General features: G+C 32.2%; 1 protein-coding gene across 5 annotated transcripts in view; it reads left to right on the top strand.

Annotated features, from left to right (window-relative positions):
* Window positions 1-27,409, top strand: part of NAALADL2 (N-acetylated alpha-linked acidic dipeptidase like 2) — a 1,208,457-nt gene that overhangs the window by 751,288 nt on the left and 429,760 nt on the right. For all 5 annotated transcript variants that reach the window (XM_074328105.1, XM_074328114.1, XM_074328118.1 and 2 more), the window contains one exon: window positions 16,469-16,619. In XM_074328105.1, the coding sequence (XP_074184206.1) occupies window positions 16,469-16,619 (151 nt within the window). The remainder of the gene's footprint in view (window positions 1-16,468; window positions 16,620-27,409) is intronic.

Below are 27,409 nucleotides of genomic sequence, written 5' to 3' on the forward strand. Positions count from 1 at the left end.
CATTTTCTTTTTGGGCTTTAAATATGTGTCAAAAACCAAACTCTGCATACTGAATAAAACACAGCAGAAAAATAAATTCATTGCAATGCTTTCAATTTGCAAACTACAAAACTCAGGCTACAGGCACAATTAGTTCTGATTTGCTTACAGACTAAGGGATTTTTATGGGGTAATATGGGAGTTATTTGGCTTTTTCAACTGACTGATTGCCTAGTGCTCTTCTTCCCTATTTGGATTAGGATGGCTGAGTCAGGGGAACAAGAAATCCAGAGGTGGCGAGCACAGACTTGGCGTTTGGGGATTGGCTGGTATCATCTCCTGATTTCTGAGAACAGCTGTAAATTTCTGTCAAGTTAGGTTAAGTTTCCTTTATGAGTCTACACTGACATTTTCTTTTTTGTCCTTGACATAAACTATTCCATTTTAGTTTGGTTCTACATCAGTTTTTCATGAAACTGGGGCTCATTCAAAATCAACTTCTGGTAAAGCACCTCCGTATTTCCACCTTTTTTTTTTTAAATTAAATTTAATAGAGTGACAATGGACAGTAAAATTACATAGGTATCAAGCGTATATATTTATATAATACATCATCTATATATCACATTGTGTGCTTATCACCCAGAGTCAGTTCTCCTTCCATCACCATATATTTGACCCCTTTTACCCTCTTCTACCTCCCCTTCCCCCTGTTTCCCTCTGGTAACCACTAAACTGTTGTCTCTCTGTGTTCATCTGAACAAGCAATGAATGGACTGAATGGACTTGGCAGCTTGTTTTATTTTATTAGTATAAGTTATTAGACATTGTATTCCTGAGCAAACACTTTCATTCATTTCACTGCTTTTGAGCTCAGATGTGACTTAGTAATAGCCGTATGGAGAATGCAGATGACTCTTCATGAACTTGATAAAATTTGATCAAGTGTTCTAACAATTAGTTTTCTTTAAGCTGAAAGCAAGAATCTCACAGAGAAAACGAAAAAATTAATCTTATCATTCCTTTTAAACTCCATATTTTTTGGTTTCATGTTTTCCAATCTTAAGTCCAAGAAGCCACTGAATTTTCAAATCTCTCTGCTTCTCAACTCCCCCCCCCACCCCCGACCCTCACCCCCAGTTCTGCTGGGAAACAACTGTTTCTTAGCTGAGTATTCCCATTTCCTTTCTAAAGGCCCCACCTTCAATAGAGTCCTTTCTATTATATGCTGTGCATTTCTATACTGGGTTCATGTAAATCAGGATAAAGCTAAAGCGTTTGAATTTCACTAGAAAAACAGTTTTAGGACTTAAAAGATCAACTTTCATATATATGGACAATGCACTTTTGTGGGATTCCTTATATCTTAATGAGATGTAAATCACTTTTTTCTCTTTATCGTTTTGTTAAATCTTTGTGTATATTCTAAGCTATCTTTGGGACTATATATTGGAATTTTTCTAAGTGCAAGTAAAATGAAGTACATTGTTATGGATTTATTTATTGAGATTAATTTTTAAGTTGATCCTATCAAAGTAATGACAGCAATGTAAGCGTCAGCAAAGAATGTGGAATAGCTTGATACCACTACAAAAATGCATGCAGCTCTTTTATCTGCTGTGCATTCTTAAAACATTGTTAATTCCAATGTTTCTATTACACATTTCTGACTCACTGAATATGAAAACTCATACTGAAACACATTCAATTAGCTGTGATTTAGTCTATTGATGTAATGAGGATGGGTAAAGAACAGCAAATAGGAAGAAAATAATTACTGAAATATAGAATTTTGGAAGGATTGATAATAGCTGATGTATACCAGAAAGAATGTGAATGATGAAATTCTACTGGACCAAAATAATCCTCCCCTATTGTTAAGTGAAGAATGACATCTCGCTCTAAATTATAGCACCAGTTACAGTGGATATTCATTGTGGATTACTCAATAATGTTGATGCTTTCAGAGTCTGAGCATCTGAGGCTCTTTGCTTTGAATCTGAATTGAGACAAAATACAAGAATGATGTGCAGATACGGTAAATCCAGTCGTCCTTCCAGTGGGGGACACCGTTAACTGATTAAATCTACTCTTGTGACTGGCCAGCTGTTAGCTAGAAGCATGAGGGATGGTTTAATTTACTTTAAGAAGATAAACTGTAGAATGAATTTGATCATGAGGATGCAGAAAGCAGTAATCGATCTTAAGGTAAGAGGAACAAGAAATAATTTCTCATGTTTTAATGTGGGTAATTATTTAAGCACACTGAGTTATCCAATCTATAATTCTCCTTTAATTATCCCCCCGCCCCCACGCGGAGCCTAAGTTATTAACTACTGCAATATTCAAGAAAGTATAGTTTGGACTATATAATATTATAAGAATTCAGTAATACTTTTTTGGGTTTTTGTTTGTTTGTTTGTTTGTTTGTTTGTTTTTTTAATTAAGTGATACTTAAAGAAGAAAGGAGTAAATCAATTATTTTTGTTCTTTTTTTAGGTAAATAGTGGGCAAGAATGAATCAAAGGCAAACATTAGATTTACTGACATATGTATTTCAGTGGATTAAATTTTAGGCCATTTTTATTTGTCCACTTTAATTAGTAATAGCCCAGATGAGGCTTAAGGGGTTTTAGAATAATAACAGTAATTCATTAACCACTCTTCTAGGTAGTAAACTTTTTTAGTAAATGTTTCTTACTATTTGAAATATGTAATATTTAATATATACCTCCTTTAAAAATGCAAATACTATTTAAATTAATTATCATACTTAGGCAAAGTTAATAGAACATATATTGTAGAAAAGCAAATATGTTTTTTTTTTTAATGATTAAATATATTGTATTATAAAAATACCTTGTACTTTAACATGAGCTTTTCTGACACAGTATGTTATTAGGTTGGTGCAAAAGTAATTGCGGTTTAAAAAGTTAGATAATTGCAAAAACCTCAGTTACTTTTGCACCAACCTAATAGAACATGATATGTAGCAGAGAGATGTTTTGTAAATACTGGGGCAGTAAGTCTGGTACTTACCCAAATTCAATGTAGCCTCTATCTATCTATCTGTCTATCTATCTGTCTGTCTATCTATCTGTCTGTCTGTCTGTCTGTCTATCATCTTTTTCTCTCTCTCTCTTTCTATTTATATATAATACTTTCATAAATATTTGTGACTAGAATTAACAAATGAAAGGATATAAGACAAATTTACAGGGGGCAGGAGAAAAAAAGAAGTATGTTTCAAAGATTAATTGAAAAGAAACATTAAAAGCAGTACAAAAATTAATGAGAATAAAAGACTTTAACAGGCAGACGGTGCCATGACTAATCTATAGACTTAGCTTTAGGTGGGAATCATATTTTTGGGGAATACTTTTTTAAAAGACCCTATTTCATATGGCTTAATGGAAAAGATAGTATTTGAAGACAGACAAATATAGTAATTTTCTCAGTATCTCCACTTTGTGCTAAGAGACTAGACAAGTTACTTAAACTTTTGGCATCAATTTCCCAATTTGTAAAAGGAAATTAATAACACCCATATTCCTGCATTATTGTTTAAATCCACCTGCAAAGTATATGTCAAAATATAGGTAAATAATAAATGGTGTTTATTATTTTTCTAAGGGTAAAAGTTAATCATTAATAAATAGATTGTACAACAAATATGTAATTTTTAAGGCTGCTGGAACTAGCTTCATACTTAAAGAAGGTTCTGAGAGCTGCATAGTGTGAACAAAGAATACTATCAAGAAAAATATTCCCCATATTTTAGATCCTAACTGTTTTTTGCTACTTTCTAACCCCCTAAAATGTATGTCAAGACCTGACATGAGTCTGTCAAAAAGATAACTTCATGGTCATATGTTATTAATTTTCCTTTAAGATTTTGTATAAAAATGGGGTTATCATGATTTCTCTTAAATTACCCCACACAGTATTTCTAACACAATGATTTGTACCTCATTCTCATCTTAAGTTCTCCTTTGGGATCAGACTCCCAGGGAAGATAAATAATATCACCGATTCTGATATAAAGTTTTCCTTGATTAGACATGAATATTACAGCAGTTTTCATGAAAAAATGTTTCAAGTCTGAAATGGTGTGACTTCTCATTCCTTTGATTTTCTGATTTATCTATTTTCTTGTTTTGTTATACTCCTTTCTAGATGTTAGTTATGAAGCCAACAGGGCAGCAGTGGTTAGCGGGCTGTGGTTTAATATGGAGCTTTTTGTTCTCTTTCTGAAATATCATAAAATTATCTGTAAGCAAACAAAAGGAAGTTTTACTGGATATCTTCACAGAATTAGGAATTATTTTTCTACATTAAGATAAGAGAAAAATTAGAATAGACTTACATAACCAAATGCAGGGAGCACTTTTTCTTAGTCTTATTTTACTTTTAATAATTTAAGGATGAGTATTGAGTTATAAGATTATGAGTTTGATGAGGAAAAACAAATATTACTATTTGTCCAAGATGGGAGAGGAGGGGACGTTCAGAAAAAAAAAAAAAAAAAATGCTGCCTTATGTGAGTATCATCACTTGTCTGGTTCCTCTTGTGTCAGTGTCAGCTATGCAATCAGGAGTCACAAGCTTTTCGATTTGCAGAAATGAACTTGTTAGTGGGTAATCTCCTTCTCTTCCATTGTGCAGATAGAGAAATAGAGAAAAAACTGGCCCTCCTTTGTTTGCCATTATCTCCTATCCGGAGAGGTTCCAAATATGCAAGTACGTCCAAATGTTGCTGAACTAAACATTCCATGATTGTAAGCCTCTATTAAAATCTGATATGACTCCCCTCTTTGCAGATTTGACTTTTGTAATTGAGACAAAATGACACATGCCTGTACTAATTTCTATATTGATGTGGTATTGTGTCTGCCCATTGTTGGCTCTAATAAAGGCCTTTTCCCTTGGCAGCCGGTTCTTTTAGTTTCCCTGTGAAGCCAGTGCTCATTTCTACTCACAGGGTGAGTGTGGCAGCTGCTGGACCAGATGCTCCACTGCTGAGGACTTTGTCTGACTTGAGTCTAGGGACCTGGTCAGGCTGCTTTCGAAATATTTAACTTGCTTCAGCTTGTTGTCAGATCTGATGAATCTGTTTCATGCTGAACATTTGCAGATGTTATAATGTGCAAATAGTTCTTCTGATCCATACATTAAATAATTGTATGCTATTCTTTTTTGTTTTCTATTTCATTATTTTCTTCCTTTATATTAATTTCCTCTTCCTAATTCATGTTGTTTATGTTTTTAATTTATTAAAATGAGAACTATGTTTCTATGTAAATTTTATGTGAACTATATAAATTATAAATTTTAAGCTGAACATAAGTTCCACTGTATCCCAGAAGTTTCATTATTATGTATTATACTATTCATTGCATTCCAGGTTCTTTTCCATTTTTCTGTGAGTCAGTTATTTGGGAATAAATTAATTTTGTTTGTGGTTTTACTATTAATTTGGAGTTGATTGGATTACAGTGAATAATATGGCCAATAAAATTCTAGTTTTCAGAACTTTTTGAAGATTTTCATTGTGGCAAATTTATGTCAAATGATTATTCGTGGGTATATATATGCTATGTAAGAAACATAGTTCTTTATCTTAAGTTCATTATTTATTTTTTTAGTTCCTGTGTATCCTTATAATTTTTGGCTTTCAGAAGTTGTCCAGTTCTGAAAGAAGTAGGCCTCTAACATAATTTTATCTTTAGGATTCTATATTGCATTTCTAACATATTTTTGTTTTCCCATTTTGTTGTTTAGTTAATTCAGGTTTATGGGATATCCTTTATCTAGTTCTTGGATGTTTTCATCAATCTATAGTATATATTTTTAATCTTCATTGCTTTTAATTTCAGCTATATTATATGGATTTGACTCGTCTCTCCCTTTACTTTTATTTGTCAGGTGTCTTTTTGCTCATCATTTTAAAAATCTTCATTATTTTGTTTCTAGAAAGTTTCTTAAAAAAAACAAAAACATATCTCTAGGGTTTGACTCCCTTTGATTCAATTAAAACATTTGACTTTAATGGGATAATTCATCTGTTTTTCTTTCGTTGTAAAAACATATAAGCCAATTTTTTTTCTTCTACTTTACTTAGTATTCATTATTTATCTTAAGTTCCACCCGGATTTTTTAATTTAATGTGTTCATCCAACTTTATTACATGCATACTTTTTTATCTTAAATATTTTTGAGATCATCTAATAAAGAACATATTGCAGGATTAATAATGACATTGATGTTATTTTACAGATGTCTGTTTCAAAGTATTATCATATAATATCTCATGTACCTTTCATATTTATTTGTCCTTTTCAAAACAAGTACTATTAGAAAAGTAGACGTAGATAAAACCTCTGCCCAGTTACTGGGTGGTTTCTATGAATTTTTTGACAGATGGACATTTCTCATGCATAAACTCTTATCTCCTGAAGAAGTATTCATGTTTATTTAATTGGTGGGCAACTCCATTTATTACAATATCTGTTCATATATAAAAGTCCAGAGCTCTGTAGAGATACTTTAAAGGACTATTCTAGAAACATTGTTCCTTAATTCATCCTCATATCCAAAGAACTCTTCCTGAAGATGAAGTCATTTCATTCTGAATATCTGGCTTCAGACCTGTTAGAACCATTGAGCTCTCAAATTGAATCCTTATGTTAAACCACTGAAAACACAAAGGCAGGACAGCAAGAAAGCATTTATTCTGCTCTTTCGTCAACAGTATACTTTTCATTCCTGCTTATTTTTCCTATTATTTTAAACCAATATTCACATTTTCAGTGTTAGAAGCTACATAACCATGGAAAAATCACCTCATTGAGCCACAGTTATCTTAAGTTAAAAGCAAGTATAAACAAGAAAAATAATAAGAGTAATTTTTAAAATCTCCTGGGGTGGTTGTAACATTAATGCTAGATATTTGTCAAACATTTGGGAATATCCTTTTTTAAAAGTCCTATTCTGAAAATTACAATTTTAATCAGTTTTTTCCTCTCTTAAAATGTGTATTCATTTTTTTGTCACCCTCTGTGTATGTGTGTGATATTAAAATCATAATAAAGACTAATATTTTTAAATATCTCTTTTAAAGTAAAAAATTGTCCAAGTATGTAATTTATTGTGCAGTCCTAGTAAGCATACATACAGAAATTATGAAGATAAGAGAAAGGTATTCTTGGACCCTTAAATACCTTAAAAAATATATATGGGATATGTAATCAGCTGTGAACATTAGAAAATATAATAGAATTGCAAAAGATTTGGAAGCATGTATTTCTTTAACTATGTAAGCATATTTTTCTTTGTCTATGAGCAACTCAATTATTTTGTTTCTGAAATAAATTAAGCAAAGCTTATTGAGTCTGATCAGCCCTTGTTTTATAGGGAATTGTAGTTCAATTTCATTTTTAATTAAAATTGAACATTGTGGATTTCTTAGCTCTGGTAAGCAAGATCCAGCAATAAAGTATGTGCTTAATTTGTATTAAGTTTTCAAAATTTAGTGGAGAGAGTGAACAATATGTCTATTTAATATTTAAACATCTCACAATGTTCTGTTGTAGAAATTTCCATTTATAAAAGCTGCTGTTCTATAGCAAATTACTTTCACTTTCAAATAAACCTGTTATCACAACATGAACAAAACTCATTCAATCAAACAAGAAAACAAAGTAATTATTTACTCCCATTTGATGTGCACAATAGCTTATAAAGCTTTTAGAAATGCCTAGAAGAGGTAGATATGCTAGTTTAAAAATAATTTTTGCTTAAAGATTATTTCTTTAATATATACAGGTGTATTCATATGGAATAGACATTTCTTTATAGGAAACCATTCTGTCATAAGAGAAGAGAAACTTATTTTCCATTGAGATGAAACCACGTGGAAAGAAGCCATGAAACAGAAGATCAGTTGTGCTAATGTTTTTTTCCTCTTTCAGCTTTTCATACCCATTTCTATTGCATGTCTTGTTTGTTCATTGGTACTCTAATGCTGTTCATCACATCGGGGCTAGTTGAGAACTGTACATCTAAGGTAGCTTTGTTTCTTCCTTTCTGTGCATTCAGACATTAAACTGGAGGTGTTCTCTGCCCAGCATCTTGCCTTAATACAGTACTAGAAGGGAGAGACAGGAATGGGGGGGATATTTGCAGTGGATGACTTGGTCTCCTGGAATACAGTCCAGTAAAATAATACTTTTAACTATACTCCTACACATCTGTAATGAAAAGTATAGAAGGTTGATTTAACCATTAATACATGTTCAAAAGATAGCTCAGAGTCAGAATGAAGCTTTGCTACCTAATCTAGTTAAATGTATCTAAAATCTGAATGAAAATATACCTATAGATATTTTTTCATCCTCCAGAAGGGAATAGTGATTCTCAAGAAAATAAATCAAAAACCTTGCTGGACCAGGGAATTGAGAACACTGACTATGGCATCTGATGTATTTGTACTGTAAAAAACTCTTATCAATTTCTACCACACAGGATTGCAGACAATAAATAATGATCTATAAACCACAGGGACAAGATACATGCACTCTGACTCTTGTTTGGCAACTATAAATCTTTCTTATTAGTAACATTAGAAAGGATAACATGGAAGTTATTTCTATTCTGATCAAATCTTCTGCAAGATGTTTGTATTAGTTCTCTAAAAAAAGAAGCTACAAATAATTCATATCCGTGTATGTGTAATCCTTTAACATGCCCGGGAATGAGAATATTCCTTAGCTATTCATGGCTGGTTACTTATCCAATGCCTGACTAAAATCTCAAGTTTTATGTAATTGATTAAATTAATTTCAGGAGGGGTTGAGAAATTATGTCTCAGTGAAGTAGATTGCTTTTTTAATGAAGAAAAATTAATAATAAGGTAACAAAAGTAATGGTTCCTTGATTGGTAAGGAAAAAGTAATCATCATTGTCCAAATTTTAAAGGACTTAAGCTAATATTTTAAGTAATAGGATTATAAAAAATTAAAAAGCCTAATGCAGATTAGGAAAATAATTATGACTTGAACGATCTTAGCATTTTTCATTCCTGCTTATTCCAATGTAACAAAAGCAAATGAAGCCTACTAATACGTGAACAACGATGGAAGAGTACCTTTAAGTTATATGAATATTGAATTTTGGAAATAAACACATGGGATTTCATATTTTTATGTGGAGAAACAGTTTTGTTTTGTTTCATTTTCCTCAGGATAACTAGGTTGCTATTTTTTTCTTTTGCGATATCACTCTCCAGATAAATGCAAAAAAAAAAAAAATTACATTCCCTTAATTATTAACCTGGTTCTCCTCCTTCTCTTTTTTGTTACTATAAAACAAACAAACAAAACAAAACAAAATACCTCACACATTATGTAACATTTCATGCTTCCTAAAATCCTTAAGAAATATTACCTCCTTTGAATCTGCTAGTCATTTTGTGTGACTGGCAGGGTAAATGCCATCTCTTTTTATGGATGAGAAATTGAACTGTACAGCTTTCCAGTGTCATGCCTAGCATCCCTTGCCTAATGGCTGGTCCAGTTCAAGACCTCTTACTCTTAGTCCACTGCTTTTTTTAGCTGCCATGTTACTTGCAAGCCAAGCTGCAGAAAAACAATTTGATAAATTCAGTTGTATTACTAACAGCTTAAAACAGCGTATAATACTTACAAGTAGTACAAGATTGAAAGTTTTCCTATGGTGAAATTTTAAAAGTAATTTGATAATATGCTTTGGTATGTTAATATCCATTTAATTTTCCCTCATATGGCCCCTTCATATCCATTCACCTTGGAGAAGAGTTATATATAAAGATTTCAGTTAGAAAAAATAACACTGTTAACTTGACTTTTTTTACATTTTATGTGATAAGTGATAATGCTATAAATTAAGAAAGGATTGCACATTAAATATATATCTAGTCACCAAGGTTTTGTTTTATTTTATTTAACAAAATTGGCAACCCTGTTTATTATTTCTGTTATAGAAGCAATTCCATAGGCAGTAGCAATAGAAATATTGTCTTGTCAACACATTAAAAAATCAGACAATGGCAATAAACCTCAACGATAGCTAATTTTGGATATACCTCTAGAGATAATTCTATCATTTATTATCCATGGATTTCTCCCCATTCATTACAACTTTAGTTAAATATGCTCTTAGTTAAAAGGATTGGTAACATATATTAAAAATTTAAAAATAGTAAACTTTCAAAGACTAAATGATATGAAGAACTCTGTGCTTTTTCTTTGATCTTGTTTATTGAACTAGAAAATTACATAATCCCAGAGACTCATGTATGTGGTTATGTGAAGCTATATTTTCTCCACCACATGTATAAGCACTAAAAATAGTAAGCTGGGAAATCAGAAGTTTGTCTTATTGACTTTTCATATATATTATATATATATATATGAAATATATATATACATATATACACATGTATATGTATATATATATACACACACACACATATATATCTCACACATACACAGAGGGTGCCAAAAAAATGAACACACATTTTGTGAAATAAAAAAACTGTATTAAAATTATAATACTCATTAAATACTGATAACAAAACATTAATACAAGTCATGCATGTACATTTTTTGGCTCCCCGATATTTAGTGCTAATATTCTTTTCTGTTCTTTTTGAACATGGTTTGCTTGGTTTAAAAGCAACAGAATTTCTACAGATGGAAAGAGAAAAGCATACAGTTGGTAATGTCAGAAATATATTTACTAATAGAAATTTTATATCTCCCCCCAATATTGGCTATAAGTAAAGAAATCATGTTAGAGAACCTGTTAAGGACAAATACCCTTTAATGTTTTAAATTCATGAACCGCCTTGACAGAGGGAAAGACCCCGGGCCACTGTGTTTCCTATCCCAATCTCAAATAGCTCTCCCTGAAATAAAAGGATTTAGGTTAATACTTTCTGGTCCCCACTCTATCATTGTATTCTCAACCTAGAACCTAGAGTAATGGATACATACTACGTAAGTGGATCCACCATGGATAGGAAAGAGAAGGAGTAGAGAAATAAAACAAAGCATTCTCTTCCATATTTTGAAGCTACAGTGGAAAACATAACATCACATTTTTAAAGATTTTTTTTTCCCTTTTTAATATCAGGCTTCTTTCATACAGCAAATATTGCAAAGCTTGTCAAATAATATGAATTATTAAAAAATTAAATTTGCAGAATCACATTATTATTGTTTAATATTATTATTTGGAAGCAATGTAATTTAATGGGAAAAGCATAGGATAATCAATTATGAAGATATATTTCTCTAAAGTCTGCTATTAATTATGTGGTCTTTAGGTAGTCATCCTTATGTCATGATTACTTCACTTGTGATAAAAAAAAACAATTCCATAGACCACAACAAGATATTAGTTTAAAGTGGGTTTAAAAGTTATATATAATGAGTCTTTATAAAATAAGAAATTTTCCCTTCCTTCCCTCCCTTCTTCCCTCCCTTCCTTCCTTCCTTCCTTCCTTCCTTCCTTCCTTCCTTCCTTCCTTCCTTCCCTCTTTCCCTCTTTCCTGGACTATAATGAGGATTTTTTCTAGAACTCTGGCAACAGGCTTAACTTTCTGAATAAGTTCTTTTTTTTTTTCTTTTTCTTTTTTTAACCAAAGCAGAAGGTCATTGCTTCTTATCAATTTCACTAGAATTATTTAAATAACTTTGGATACATGAAGTAGAGCAATTTTGAAATTCAAGTAAAGGTATTCAGTGAAATCGAAAAAGAAGGCTGTGACTAAGTCTTGGATATACTGAATGATTACAGTGAATATTCCTCACAATAATTCTTTTTTGTTTTTGTTTTTGTTTTTTAACAAAGTGAGTTTATTTATGAAACATAACAAAATAAACTGGAATCCTACAGACTTCTTTAATGGTATCCTAACAATACGATATATAATTAAAGGGCCAAACAACAAACCTGTTGAAGGGAAAACAATCTCAAGAAAAAAGAATAACGTAAAATTTGAGCCATGAGGTCAACATTTCTGCTTAAGGAATGATCGCTTATTACATGTCCATTATTATTTTTTTACATATACCATAACTATTTAAATGAATAAGAATGTACTATGAAATGTAGATCCATGCTTTTTAGAAGATTTTTTATTTTTTTTGTTTCTATAGTGATGAATTTTTTAAAATGTATACATTTGTTGTTTTCATACATTTTAACCCCCATGATAGTATTTTGTAAAAATCCAGGTTTTTTTAGCAATCTAAATAAACAGATATATAATTCACACAGTATTGATTTCAGTGTCTTCTCAGAAAGCAGATCACAGCAAAAAGCATCTGATGTGTTTGATTAATTCACCCTCTAGCCAGTCTATTTGTTTTTGTAAAAGATGGATGTATAATTGAAAGGAAAGGTGTGCTTTAGTGGAAAGATTTCCAGACTTAATTTTAGAAAACTCGAGTTTGATCCCTGCCATTACCACTTATTAGCTCTGACCCTCAATCAAGCTCTTAACCTTCTTGAATCACATTTCTGTAACTATAATGGGAATTGAAATGACATATCAAATGCTCTGAATAAAAATCAACAAATAACTTCTGAGATAGTATCTGGCCCGTAGTAGATGTGCAATTAGTACTTGATGATTTAGCTTAAAGATTATTCAGAACACCTAGATTCTAATCAGTTATTTTCTTGAATCTCCATGTAAAGTGTGGCAGATATTAACTTTATGTGGATGTATTAGCTTGCTAGGGCTACCATATCGAAACCACACAGGTGGCTTAAACAGAAATTTATTTTCCCACAATTGTGGAGACTGAAAATTTAAGATCAAGATGTTGACAGGTTTGGTTCTTTCAGGCCTTACCTCTGAGCTTGCTGATCGCTGCCTTCTTGCTATGTCCTCATGTGCTTTTCCTCTGTGTACACACATCTCTAATATCTCTCCCACACTTATAAGAACACTAGTCATATTGAATTAGAACCTACCCATATGACCTTGTTTAACCTTAGTTACCTCTTGAAAGGCCCCATTTCCATTTACAGTCACATTCTACGATGTGCTGGGGGTTGCGGCTTAAACATATAAACCTCATGGGGATGCAGTTAAGCTCATAGCAATTTTATCTGTGACACTGAGGTCTTCTTATGTTCATTTGCTCTTGTTTTCCACATGAAGAATCAGAAAACATTTCTAGCTATGGACGCTAGTGCTGGACTAATATTTTGAAGAAGTTAAATGACGGAGAAAAACACAAGCTTCCTCTGGTTCTTGATTTCAGGAAGCAGTTCAGGGATCTCATGCGTTGTGACCAGTGAAAATAAAACATGTGAGGCTGACACTCAATGGGTTCAAATGAGTGAGCTGACAATTTAGGAGCATCTGTGAATGGATTAAAGCCTAGCTGTGGAATTCAACAGATACTCCCTTTCTGGATACTGTGAAAAAGGGGATTGCCTAAATGACAGTAACAACAGTATTTTCCTTCTGGAATAGAAACAGGTGTTTGGGTTGAAAAGTAAGAGTAGAAATTAATAAGGAGAAAATTTAAGTGGCAGGAACTGGAGCAGGGTCCTTTCTCTTTTACTCTCCTTGGCTTTTTTTTGTTTCTTTGCTTTTTTAATGATTTTTTTTTTCTGATTATCTGAATACGATGCAGCTACCCACGGCCCATATACTGCCTACCCACGGCAATGGGAATGTAAATGTATGTTGGACTATTTTCAGGTACCAGACTACTACCCCGAGTGAGTAATTCCCAAGGAGTTTTGAATTTTCTAAGGTCTGCTCAATAAGACTGCTGTATCCTGTCCATAAATTTGTAGTCCCATTTATTTCAGAGGTGATTATTTGGCAACTAATAAAAGCTGGCTTTATATATTATAGACAAGGAGAAATGTATGAATATGGTTCATAGCAATAAGTTTGGGATTAGCCACCTTGAAATTGGCAAAGACATTTTAGCTACAAGACCCTATCAAGACAAATTCACATCAAATACCAGCGGGCTAATCTCTACCACTCTTACTCTACTCTTAGATAAAACATAAAACAAAAAGCAAAACAAAATAAACCTGTTTTAATTATGTATTTTTACAAAAGTATAAGGAGACAACATAACATATTTAGTTGAATGTGTGTTTTTTTTTAATTTCAGAAATAAGCTGCCTTAATACTTACATTCACACTTTAAGCGATATAGATGCTTAAACAAAATGCTACAACAAAACGTATTGCATACGTATTCTTTTCAGTCAGTAGGTGTGAACTGTAGAGCAAAATAACATTCACTTAATATACTTGTACCCATATATGCTGTTTTTTATTCACTCATTCATTCATTGATACATATACTAATTTATTCATTAATTCAACAATAGAAAAATCATTTGGTACCAGGCGGTATATTAGGCATTGGGGATATAAAATGAAGCTGTAGTGTTTCTGTTTTCAATCAGGTCACAGTATAGTGCTACCAAAGTTACCCACTCAATCCTTTTTAATTCCTGGGGATAAAAAAATAAAATTTCACTTTGGGGACTGGGACCCCTGTAAACGCTTCAGATAACGTCTTTTTTTGTTGGTGGAACCACGACATAGCTTGAAGGAAGTTGACTGACTGTGTATAAAAACAGAAAAGTGTCACAGGATGACTAAGGACCATTTCTGTTATTAATCTAGCAGCTATCTTATATTATCTCAGGCACTTGAGATTTTAGCACTCATGAAAATGTGGGCAAGGGTCATGTTGGCTCAGCACTTGGTGGATCTTTGAGCTAAATAAAAGACGGTGGGAGGCATTGTATCGGAGGCTGGTTAATTATTCCTGTTTTCAGAGAAACATAATGTGGCTTTCTTTTTTTTGAGGAGGAGGAATCCTCAGTTATGGGGTATTAATAATTATTACTGATGGGCGTTTTGAATAAACATGCTCAGTAACTTTACATAATATTTACTTTTTTCCTGGAAATAAAATACTGTTTGAAGTACTTATTAGAGTAGAAATATTCCCAATATAAGCAAAATGCTGATAGCTGCATTAAAATAGTATTAATTTAACCCTGCATGATTTATTGCAATTGTCATATATATGCAACATGATTTGGCATGTAAGCCGTGTGAAGTAGTTTTGAAAGATGAAATTAACACTTCATAGTGTACCATTAAATTATACTTAGTAAGGAAGAGAGGAATGATTCAATTACTCAGAACAGTTTTAATGTATAGAAGTTATGTATTTCAATTGTCTTTGTTTTGTCCTTAATAAAAGTTTAATGCAAGATTAAAATATTTATACTATACACCCTTAAAGAACCCATATCATAAAACTATTTGAAAGATCTTTTTTAGACATAGAAATTGTTATCTTTCAAAACTATTCCTTACTAATAGTTAAAAGCAAATCTCATGTGTGACAATATATTTAAAAGTGCAATTAATGTCTCCATAACATTTTTTTTCAATCATAGGATTAGACTACATCATTTTTCATTTAAAGCAGAAAGCATATTTAAGGGTAATGTTGTTCAATCTTTGTATTTTATGGATGGTGAAACCAAGGCCTAGAAAGATTATATGTCACATAATCATGTAAGTGTCAGGGTTGGTACCAAAATCCACTAACATTTCTCTCATCCTTATTTACACTAAATTATTTCCCCCTCTTCTTTAAACACTGCTGGGGAAAAAATGACCATAGTCTGATGAGAGTAGTTTGTTATAGAAGATACATGAATCAATTATACGGTGCTTAGGTTCTCAGTGTTCAGTTGTTTTTTGTTTGTTTGTTTTGTTTTGTCTTATAAAAATAATACATACTGTTCTTTACATAAAAAGTTGGAAACTACAAAGCACTTTTAAATGAGCTGAAAATATGCCATAGTTTGAAATACTTATATCAAGTGTCAATTTTTATTTTTCTACACTGTCTTTCCTTGATATGGTTCAAATCATGTTGTGTATACATGCTTTATTCTTCCGAATAGAAGTGCATCCTAAATATTTTCTCAGAGATCTCATTTCTGTAAGTGTTGCTGCTGTGCCAAACCAGCATCTCCCTCATCCATTCTTTAATTTAGCAATACTCTTGAATGCCTACCATGGGCCTGCTAAGTGCAAGGCGTCAGTGGTAGAGATCAGCATGATACCACACTTATAGAGTGCAGGAACCAACTGAAAAAGAGAGAGGAAGAAATTGCATAGTCAGACAACTGAAATCAAGTATAGACATTATAGGAATGCCACTTAAATATTGTTGACATAGAGAAGAAAGGGCAAGGCAGGTAGAATAACTGGCTGGGCTTGATAAAGGGGAAATCTGAAGTGTCTGCTTATTTTAAAAGAAAAAAAATAACCTCATAAATTGGAGGCATCTTAGTCACATTCATGAAATGATAGTATATGAACTTTCAATGCATATGACAATATTTTTAACAGTTTGTTCTCCTCTTTTAGCTTTCCTTACTGGAACAAGCTGGATTTGGAGGTGTCCTTCTATATATCGATCCCTGCGATTTACCAAAGACTGCTAATCTCAGCTATGATACCTTCATGGTGTCACTGAATCCAGGAGGAGACCCTTCAACGCCGGGTTACCCAAGTATCAGTAAGTTCCTAGTTAATCTTTATTATTCTTGTAAGCACTACAAGTTTGCAACTTATAAGTGCATGCTACCTAAATTAATCAAAGGGTAGTCAACTCAAATAATTCTTACCACTTCATTTTTTAAAAAGCTATTTTTTTTATTTGTATCTTTTCTATTGCTAGAATATTCATTGGTTGGAATAAAACTTTTAAAAAGTCTAGAGTAGACTTTTCTGGTCTTAATAAATTGCAGTATAACAAACAAAGAGAAAACAAATTTTACATGGTATGATTGATTGAATGATAAGATACGTTAACACCATGTGTGATGGGTACTCCCTGTAGGTGCAAAGCACATAGTGATACCTAGAAATGTGAAATGTCTTCTGCATTAGGGTAGGTATAATAAAGTTAAGTCCAGAGTCTGGAGGTACACATAGTCAAGTTAGGTGACTAAAGTGGTGGAAAATAATGCTTGAAAAGAATACAGTTCATATGATCAAATTGTGTGGCTTCCCTAAGAGAAGGGATCTCATTGGTTTGGCCAGTCTCTGGAAGCACAGAGATGGCCATCTTTGTATCAAACATCCTTCTCTTCCCCAATAAGTTGTGCTCATGGTAGTGGGTGTCATGTGGCAGAAAAGAAGACAGTGTGATTTTCGCAGGTGCTTACTACATCATTGAATTTCTGTCCAATGTTTCACTGATAAAATTATAGACTTGGCTGAAAGAAAAGCTCTTTGGACCTTCTTCCAGTGTGACACTAACCCATTAACCATGACACTTCAACCACTAATTAAGCTAACATAAAATGCATGTAATTATCCAAGTGTTCTGCCAATATTTTCCTTGTTTCCCACAAAATATCACAAAAGACTTGACTAATTATCTTCTGAAGTCCTGCTGTTCTGGACTTCACCAATCAATCAATAACTTTCTCCTAGAAAGAAGTAAATTGAGTCAAACATGAGTTATAATTTGTCATTTGGGGGTGGGGAGGGAAATCTGATCACGACTTTGTTTTCTAAAATACCCTTTTAATAATCCATGTAAGAGTTTTATCTGGGACCTTATAGATCTGTAATTTGTACAGTCTACTGTCTCATTATTACAATTTTGAAATTAAAATTAGAGATGTTCATCTATAATTCCCAGGCATCACTGAAAATATCATTCCAGCTCCCTTATTTGCAAATGCTCTAACTTCTTGGGTTGTAATGCCTCAGTTTAGAGGTGGTTGCAGGTGGCACTAACTAACACTCTGTAGCAAATCAGTGGGCTGCAACACTACCAAAAAGTAGATAATTAAGCAGATGGATATTCTGCTTAAATTGGTAAACTGCCCAGTTGGCAACATTTATTCTTAATATATTTTGACTTAGATCATTTCATAAATGTAGAAATCAGTTATATCTAGTAAAATGTTGTCCAGTTTTGAGTAATCTCAGAATGTTTATTTATCCTTTTATTTTGAAATAATTTCTATTTGCAAAAAAGTTACAAATATAGTATATAGAGAATCTGTATACACTTATCCCGGCATCATCTAATGTTAGCATCTTACATAATATAGTACAGTTTTAACATTAATAAAATTAACATTAATATAATGCTATTAACTAATTATTGACTTTATTCAAATTTCCCCAATTCTTGCACTATTTATTTTTTCCTCTGCTCCAATATCCAATCCAGAATTCAGTATACATTTAGTTGCCTTTTTTCCTTAATCCTCTCCAATGTGGGAAAGTCTTTCTTTTTTTACCTTGACTCTTTGAAGAATACTGGCAGATTATTTTGTAAACTATCCCTCCATTGATTTTGCCCAATATTTTCTAATGATTAGATTGTAATTATTCACTTTTGGCAAGGATACTGCAGCAGAGAAGCTGTGCCCTTCTCAGTGCATCCCACGAGGATGTACATATTGTGGATATGTCTCATTTCTCATAATGTTAACTTTGATCCCTTGGCTATGGTGGTGTCTGCCAGTTTTTTCCACTGTATAGTTACTTTTTTTTTTTCTTTGAAATTGATGAATGCCTTCTGAAGAGGTACTATGAGATTATGTAAACATCCTCTTTCTTATCATACATCCACCAATGGTTCTTGTCTACTACAATTATTATTGTGTTATTTGTCTGTTTCTATTATAAAGAAAAGAGTGTCTTATTGCTTTAACAAAAACAAACATTTAACTTCATTTGTCTTATTAATGATCTTCTCTGAGCTTTTTTTGTCACAATAGAAAGGAGTATCATCTATCTATCTATCATCTATCTATCTATCTATCTATCTATCTATCTATCTATCTATCTATGTATCTATCTATCTATCTGTCTATCTATATCTGTATGTCTCACAGATTGTTAGTAGGGAAATGGAAAATTTCAAGTTCCACCCCAGATTTAAACAGGAACTCTGAGGGTGGGTCTCAATCATCTGTTTCTAAATGGCTATCCAGGGGATTCTGATGCAACTGAATTTTGAGAACCAGTCAACTGCAGAAATGTATTCATCATCTACCACATCTGAATTGGGCCACAGAGACTACTGACCTAAACTTTGTGACCTCACGTTACTGTTCTTTCAGCATCTTGTATCACTGCCTTTCATTTTGCTGCCCCTACAACAGTCAGGATTGAGAAACATAAGTGTTCTAGATCCTCAACCCAAGTTTTGGGCTCAGTGAGCTCTGAGTAAATATTTGTTGAGTGAATGACTGGTTTCGTTAACATGATTACTTAGATGATTTGGATCCCATGCTATACCTTGATTTTATTTCACCTAAGTAAAATAATTTTTTTAAAAAGTCTGTATAAACCAGGGGTGTCCAAACTGCAGCCCGCAGGCCAACTGCGGCCCGCAATCCATTTTTAATTGGCCCGCAGCATATTCCAAAGATATATTTAGTTTACTTAAATAAACCAGGTGAGGCAATACGTACTTCACCTCGAGTGAGTGGCCCGGCTGTTTGTGTATTTTACCGCATATGGCCCTTGGTGAAAAATGTTGAAAAAAGTTTGGACACGCCTGGACTATAAACACTTAACTCTGACAGGTTTGTTTACAAAATACACGTCATTTTTTTTTTCTCTCCTTACATGCTTCTGTCAATTTTCTAACATCTCTTCTGCCAGTCAAAATAACAGAAAATCCATTGATTCAAAAAGTTTTGAAATTCCAATTAAGATATTAGAATATCAAAATCTATTTCCTTAATTCCTTTGATAATTTATTGAATATTTCATAGATTAAGTGTCTAAAATATCAAAAACTTTATCATAACTGCTTTCACCAACTTTCTACTAGTATTTTGACTATATTAAATTATGATCCAAGCAAATCTCATTCCCCAGAACCATATAATTGTAGAATTCTAAGAGACATATAGCACAATTCTGTTTTCAACCTTGAAGCACAAGAAATTTGAACGTGTTAACTAGGGACTCAGCTAAATGGTGTATAAGAACTGACATTTACAGGAACTTGTCATAATTATAATACTAGCCATCAGTTATAATCAAAATGTACTTAGACTGAAATTATCAATTGGCTATGTAGGTTAAGACTAAAATCAAAGAGGTAATCAGGAGGCTAAGGGGTGAGTTTAAAAATAGGGAGGTGAGAAGTTGACACTTTACAGAGTATTACATTTAGTCTATGTTGAAAAATGAGAATATATTTCCTAATTTCTTAGCATTAAGATTGTTTGTTATCTGAAGGGCTAGCTATAGTAATAGGAGTTAGAAATGCCTTCCATATACTTTCTTTAATAATTCATCTTTTGAAACCTCCGTTGGCTACAGAGTTGATTTTAATTTTAGTACCGTTTCTAAATAAGTGTCTGGCTAGTCTATGAACTACTAGTTAATTGAAATCCAAGATATTTCTTTTATCATGACTTAGACTTAATTTTTCTTATATCCTATTTCCTGAAATCCATCCTGATTTAAAGCTTTGTGTTTAAATCCCTCTCACTATTTGTGATAATTCAGTTTTTTTGTTTGTTTGTTTTTGTTTTTGTTTTTCCTTTTTCTCTGTTTTAAATTCCAGAGAGGACAGTCAGTCGTTTCATACACTCTAGTGAAGTGTATGAAATGATACAGTTTATTTAATATCCCCAGTGTTACAATTCAGTGGATCAGTGTGTTGTTTACCTACTGTCTGTTCAACATCACCTCTACCAACCAAAACCATTTAAAGAATAAAGAATATCACTGTAATTTGTGACAAGTTTTCACCAGGGGTTCTTGGTCCAATTACCTGGACGAATGTCAAAAGACTGACGAGTTGGCACTAAATCAACTGAGACAATGTTAAAAGATTCCCTGACTGGGATATCAGGGAATATAAATATATGCCTTGTTGTCAAAGCGAATGTTGGATATTCACAGCATGAAATGCCTTGTCAATTGGTTGGGGGAAAAAAGTGTCTGTAGTTTTACTATTCGACTGTAACTGGTGGTTCCTGTATGTGTCCTGAGCCTTCAGATTTACATGAAATGTTGTTCTACTTGAGTCTTTAAACTATTTAAAGAGTTGTTCATTGTTTAAGCTGTTTGATTTTTTTCAGAAAGTTTAATTCACAACATATTGGGAAGAGAGATTATTTAAATTCACATTCCTCCATCCAAATCTAAATTTTGTTTTGAAAAATAATTTTGGTTGCATAAGTTTTCTTTGTACCAAACAGAGAAATTTCCAATTGATTATTGCGATGTCTAAGATTGCATCCTTTTAGAAACCATATTTGAATTATTATCGTTCATAGGAAATATGTGTCATATAGTACATTAGTCATTCAGAGTGTTCTTATTATTGTACTGGGAGGTCTCTATTTAAATTAAACACACATTCTATCAATAGAGACAATGTTTAAGAATCAGTTTCTGCAGAAGTCTGTGGTGATTCTACGAGGATCAAATCCATTGCTTTAAAAAACAACAACAAAAAAATCCATCAGCACTTTCCCATTACAATGAATAAAATGTAATGAACAAAATTTCAACCAAGTAAATGTAAAGATCTAATTGGCTTTATTGAAAGATAAATAGAGAGGTGCTTGAGAAGTAAAAAATGGAAGGTTTTTATAGGCAGAACCTTATAGGGAAGGACAAGAAAGTTATTAGCAAAAAAAAAAAAAAAAGAAATGTTTCCTTCAGGAAAGGACACCTTTTTTGATGGGAGAGGAGGCAGTGTTCTTATCAGGTAGATGATCTGACTAGTGTTCATCAGGAAATTCAATCTGATCAGTTTAAGGTCACATTCCTGGAGGGGCTGAAACTGCAAGTAAGTCTTGGTTTGCTGTCCTGGGGGCAAGTAACTCCACTTTAGGATTATTCTTCCCTTTTCTTTTTCTTTTCTTTTTTTTTCTTTTTTTTTAAACAATGAGAAGCTAATTTAAACAATAATATAATTATTTTACATTTTTATAACCCTTGATTTTTATCTTATTAGACCTTTTAATTAGACAGCCTTTACTGTCCCATTTTATAGATAAGTAAACTGATCCTTGGAGAAACTGAGCCTTAATCAAAGTGACTTGACTAACATAATTAGCACTTAAATCTCAAGTTGTCTAACTTCTATCCTAATGAAGATTCTGCTATTATTTTGAATCCACCATATAATTTAGGTAAATGAGATTTATGAAGATAAGAGCTGCAGTTGGTGTGATGATAAAAGATTTTAAGTCAGAACAAAGTTTAGCTTCCATTTTGTTTTTCTCCTACTTTCAGTACATTGAGGGTATGTTGAAGATGAACTATAATGGTAAAATTATAAAGCTTGCCTACAGGTATAGACTGTATTAATATGACATCAGAATAAATTTAGATTGAATTATATCCAATTACCGATACTTTACCAGAGTACAGTTTTTTACCCTTACCTATAAAAAATGGAAATTGCCTATTACAAAGTAAATAGATTGAACAATTAATTAACTAACCAAAAAGTGTGAGAGAAAACAGAAACAAAACACTGCTTTATTTTTTCAATCACAAAATTATGTAGATTATTTTAGTGAATATATTCAGAGCCTGTCATATCCCAATCTTTATTAATCTTTTTATTTAATAGCTTTAAACTGTGTAAAATATAATCATCTGATTATCGTTTGCAAAGACTCAAGTTATTGTTACATCATTAGAATAAACCCACCTTTTCAAGGAACTGGCAATAGCTGAGCAGAAAATATCAGCTGAAATAGCATAAAAGAACAGGAATGAGCCTGAGAAATAATAAATCATGCTGATCAACACAATTAATTTCACTTTTCTCAAGCGGTGTTTATGCTTTCTTATCTGCTATAGTCAGAACCTATAAACTAAAATATCAGGAGATTTTACTGTTTATGAACTTTTCTTAGAGAAAATATCATTAGTAGAACTAATGTCAGATACGAATTTATAAAAGTCAATATAGTCTGCTTTTTACATTCATTATAAATAATAAAGGCAACATAAAGATTATAGCAATCTTTTTTATTTCTGAACTATTTATTATGAAGAATGAATTTTCAGTATATGGCAAATTATACTGCAGAATTCTCATAGCCTTGTATATTAAGTCTCAATGTGTTAAGAAGTTGATTTCCAAATCAATCATAGTCAACTCAAAATTATCCTTTGTTGATATCTTTCAGAAACTAGGATGTGGTTTTTCTGACTGTTAATTTTCTTTTTCTCTTTTCTGGTTAGTGGCAGAAAATAATCTATATTATGCCAAACATCCTGAAAATTAGGACTTAGCTAAACAATAGCCATAGAAAGATTTTCTATATCCCTGTTAAATGTGAAGCTCTATTTATTGCTTAATTCTCCCCAAGTAGGTCAAGATAATTAAGGCTTGCATGAACTCCTTTTATTTTTCTAACTTCTTAAAAAATGTTTTCAGCTTTATTGAAGTATACTTGACAAGTAAAATCGGAATATAATTAAGGTGCACAGCATGATGGTTTGATAGATGTATAAAATGTGGAGGATTCCCACCATTGAATTAATTAACACATCCATCACCACACACTTTTGTTTTTTTGTGGGGGTGGGGTGGGATGTATGAGAACAGTTATGTTCTGCTCTCATAGAAAATTTCAACTACACCATACGGTATTGTCAACTGTAGTCCATTTTCTATGTTAGATCCTCAGATCTTATTCTTTTTACAACTGAAAGTTTGTACCTCTTTGCCAAACTCTCCCTATATCCCCCAGCCCAGTCCCTGGAAATCACTATTCTTCCCCTCTCTCTGTTACTGTATGTTCAACGTTTTTTGTTTGTTTGTTTGTTTGTTTGTTTGTTTGTTTTAAGATTCCATGTGTAAGTGATACCGTGCAGTATTTGTCTCCTCTGTCTGGATTATTTCACTTAGCATATACCCTTCAGTTTTGTCCATGTTGATACAACTGGCAGGTTCCTTATTTTTTAAAGTTGAATAATAACCATTGTATTAATATATGCATCCCACATTTTCTTTATCCGTTCATCCATTGACTGACATACAGGTTCTTTTCATGCTTTGGTAATTGTGAATAATGATGCAATGACCATGGGAGTACAGATATTTTTTGAGATAGTGATTTCCTTGCATTTTGATATATACACCGAAGTGGCGGTGCTGGATCATATGGTAGTTCTATTTTTAATTTGTTGAGAAATATCCATACTATTTTCTGAAGTAGTTATATCAGTTTACATTCCCACCAAAAGTTCCCTTTTTTCTACATCTTCACCAGCATTTGTGTTTATTGACTTTTTGGTAATAGACATTCTAACAAGTGTAAGGCAATATCTAATTATGGTTTTGGTATGCAGTCCCCTGATGATTAGTGATGTTGAACACTTTTTCATGTACCTACCGGCTATTTATCTTCTTTGGAAAAATGTGTATATAGGTCCTCTGGCCATTTTCAATTGTATTATTTTAAGTTTTTACTAACGAGTTGTTGAATCTGTATATTTTGGATAGTAACCCTTAATATGATATGTGATTTGCATTTTTTTTTCATTCCATATGTTGCCTTTTCATTTTGTTAATTATTTCCTTTTCTGTGCAGCAGTGTTTTGGTTTAATGCAGTACTGTTTGTTTATGTTTGCTTTTTTGTCTTTGCTCTTGGTGTCAAATCCAAAAACTCATTGCCAAGACCAATGTGAAGGGACTTACCTCCTATGTTTTCTTCTAGTAGTTGTACCATTTTGATTTTATTTTTGTGGATGGTGCTAGATAGGAGTCCAGTTTCATTTTATTTTATTTTTTTGCATGTGGATATCATTTTCCTAAAATCATTTATTGAAGACACTGTCCCTTTTCCATGTATATTCTAGGTTCCTTTGTCCTGAATTAATTGAACATATATGAATGGGTGTATTTCTGGGCTCTCTGTTCTGTTCCATTGATCTATATGTTTATTTTCACACTAATACGATACTATTTTGATTACTATTGTTTTGAAATATAATATGTAATCAAATGGTGTAATGCCTCCAGCATTGTTCTGTTTCAAGGCTATGGTTTCATATGAATTATAGGATTGTATTTTTATTTCTATAAAAAATGTCATTAGAATTTTGACAGGGATTGCTTTGAATTTGTAAATCAATTCGGGTATTATACACATTTTACCAATATTAATACTACTAATCCATTTCTTTGTGTCTTTTATAGTTTTTTTCATCAGTGCCACATAGTTTTCAGTGTTCAATATTTCACCTCATTAGATACACTTATTCCTAAGTATTTCATTATTTTTGGTGCTATTGTAAATGGGATTCTTTTTTTATGTCATATTTGATGTTATATTGAAATGTGTCTCCTCTATACCCAATTCATTGAGAGTTTTTAATCATGAAAGGATGTTGATTCTTGTTAGATGTTTTCCTGTATCTATTGAGGTGATCACATGATTTTCATCCTTCATTCTGTTAATGTAGTGAATCACATTGATTTGCATATGCTGAACCATCCTTGCATCCCAGGAAGAAGCCCCACTTGATCATGATGTATGATCCTTTTAATGTACTGCTGAATTCTGTTTGCTATTGTTTTGTTGAGGATGTTTGCATCTATGTTCATCAGGGACATTGACCTGCATTTTTTGTGTGTGTGTGTGTGTGTGTGTGTGTGTGTGTGTGTGTATTGTACTTGTCTAGCTTTGGTATCACAGTAATGTTGACTTAACAAAATGAGTTTGGAGGTGTTCCCTCCTCCTCTTTTTTTTTTACATTTGAGAAGGGTAGGTATTACTTTTTTAACTGTTTAGTAGAATGAACCAGTGAAGCCATTTGATCCTGTGCTTTTCTTTGTTGGGTGGTTTTTAATTACTGGCAATCTCCTTACTAGTAATTTGTCCATTCAGATTTTCTGTTTCTTCATGATTCAGTCTTGGTAGATTTTTATGTTTCTAGGGATTTGTCAATTTCCTCTATATTGTCTAATTGATTGCATAGAATTGTTCATAGGAGTCTCTTGTTCCCTCCAACAAACTCTCCTTACCCTCTAAATCAGTAGTAGCCAATAACATAATATTGCATTTTATTAATATTTATTTACTAAATATTTTTTCAATCATTCACTTACAATTAATTTAATGTATATTCCTATAAAATGCTAAAATGTGGTGTCATCTGATGTCAGCTGAAATGTGCTGATTATCCATCTGAAAGTTTACTGTTTGTTGCAAACACACACACACACACACACACGACATTTGACTTTTGTATAGTTTTCACCTTCCGCAAAACCTATTACAGTAAAGATGTTCTATTTCTTTATAGCTTTATTTCAAATTCATTATACAATGAATCTAAACTTCAAATAGAAAAATAGCTAAATAAGCTACTTTTGGAACTACCTAATTATCAGTTCTTCCTTGAAAGAATGGAATATCTGGACAGGATATCTCTATAACTAGTATGGAAATTTGGCTTTAACTTCATTCTTGGTTATAAGTTAGAAGGACTAGAGTTGCACTAATATGGTAGCCACTGGCCATATGCAACTATTTAATTTTAAATAAAATTAATTAAAATTAAATAAAGTTAAAATTTTAGTTATACTAGGTACATTTCAAGTGTTCAATAGCGATGTGTGCATTTCCATCATTAAGGAAGTCATATAGGATGAGTGCTACAGAGTAAATGCCTAAAACAATGTGTTTTTATACAAAATTTAGTGTTTCTCTACTGGTTTATATCATCCTGGAGACATTTTCTATATATAATCTTGCAGAATTAAAGAGTGTTTGTCTTTTTTACTACTTCAATTATTTAAAATCTATTTACAAAGCAGACTCTTAAGAACCACATGTTGTGTATGCTTCGTGTATTCTTTTTCAGTTTAGTGTTGAACCATAACATAGTTGAGTGCTCCTAAAGTAAACATTTTCCATTTCTAGTATTCTCTGAAGAGTTTTTGAATTTTAAGTATGTAAAAAATAAATCTTGTAATGCTGCTTTAAAGTGTTATTGCATTTGCTTCAAGCTGCTGGCATTGTAAATTTCAGTCCCATACAATTTCACTTGAAAGATGCATCCTGGATGAAAAAAATGTGTTCTACTTTTTTTTTTTTTTTTTTTTTTTTGCCTATCAACAGACTCACAGTCCTAAATTTTTCAGTGAGAATTGAAAAATTAAATCTTGGGAATATTGTATTTTTTTTGAGAGATAACCATCTCAGTGTGAAACTTTTGAGGAATATAAATGTAGATTGCTTTCGTAATAAGCCAAACACCAGGCTTTATTATTTATTTTGCATGTAAAATTAAATGTCTAATAGAAACATGTCAGGTAATGAACTTTCTATATCTGA

The sequence above is a fragment of the Rhinolophus sinicus genome, linkage group LG01 (assembly GCF_036562045.2).
Source record: "Rhinolophus sinicus isolate RSC01 linkage group LG01, ASM3656204v1, whole genome shotgun sequence".
NCBI classification, from domain to species: Eukaryota; Metazoa; Chordata; class Mammalia; order Chiroptera; family Rhinolophidae; genus Rhinolophus; species Rhinolophus sinicus.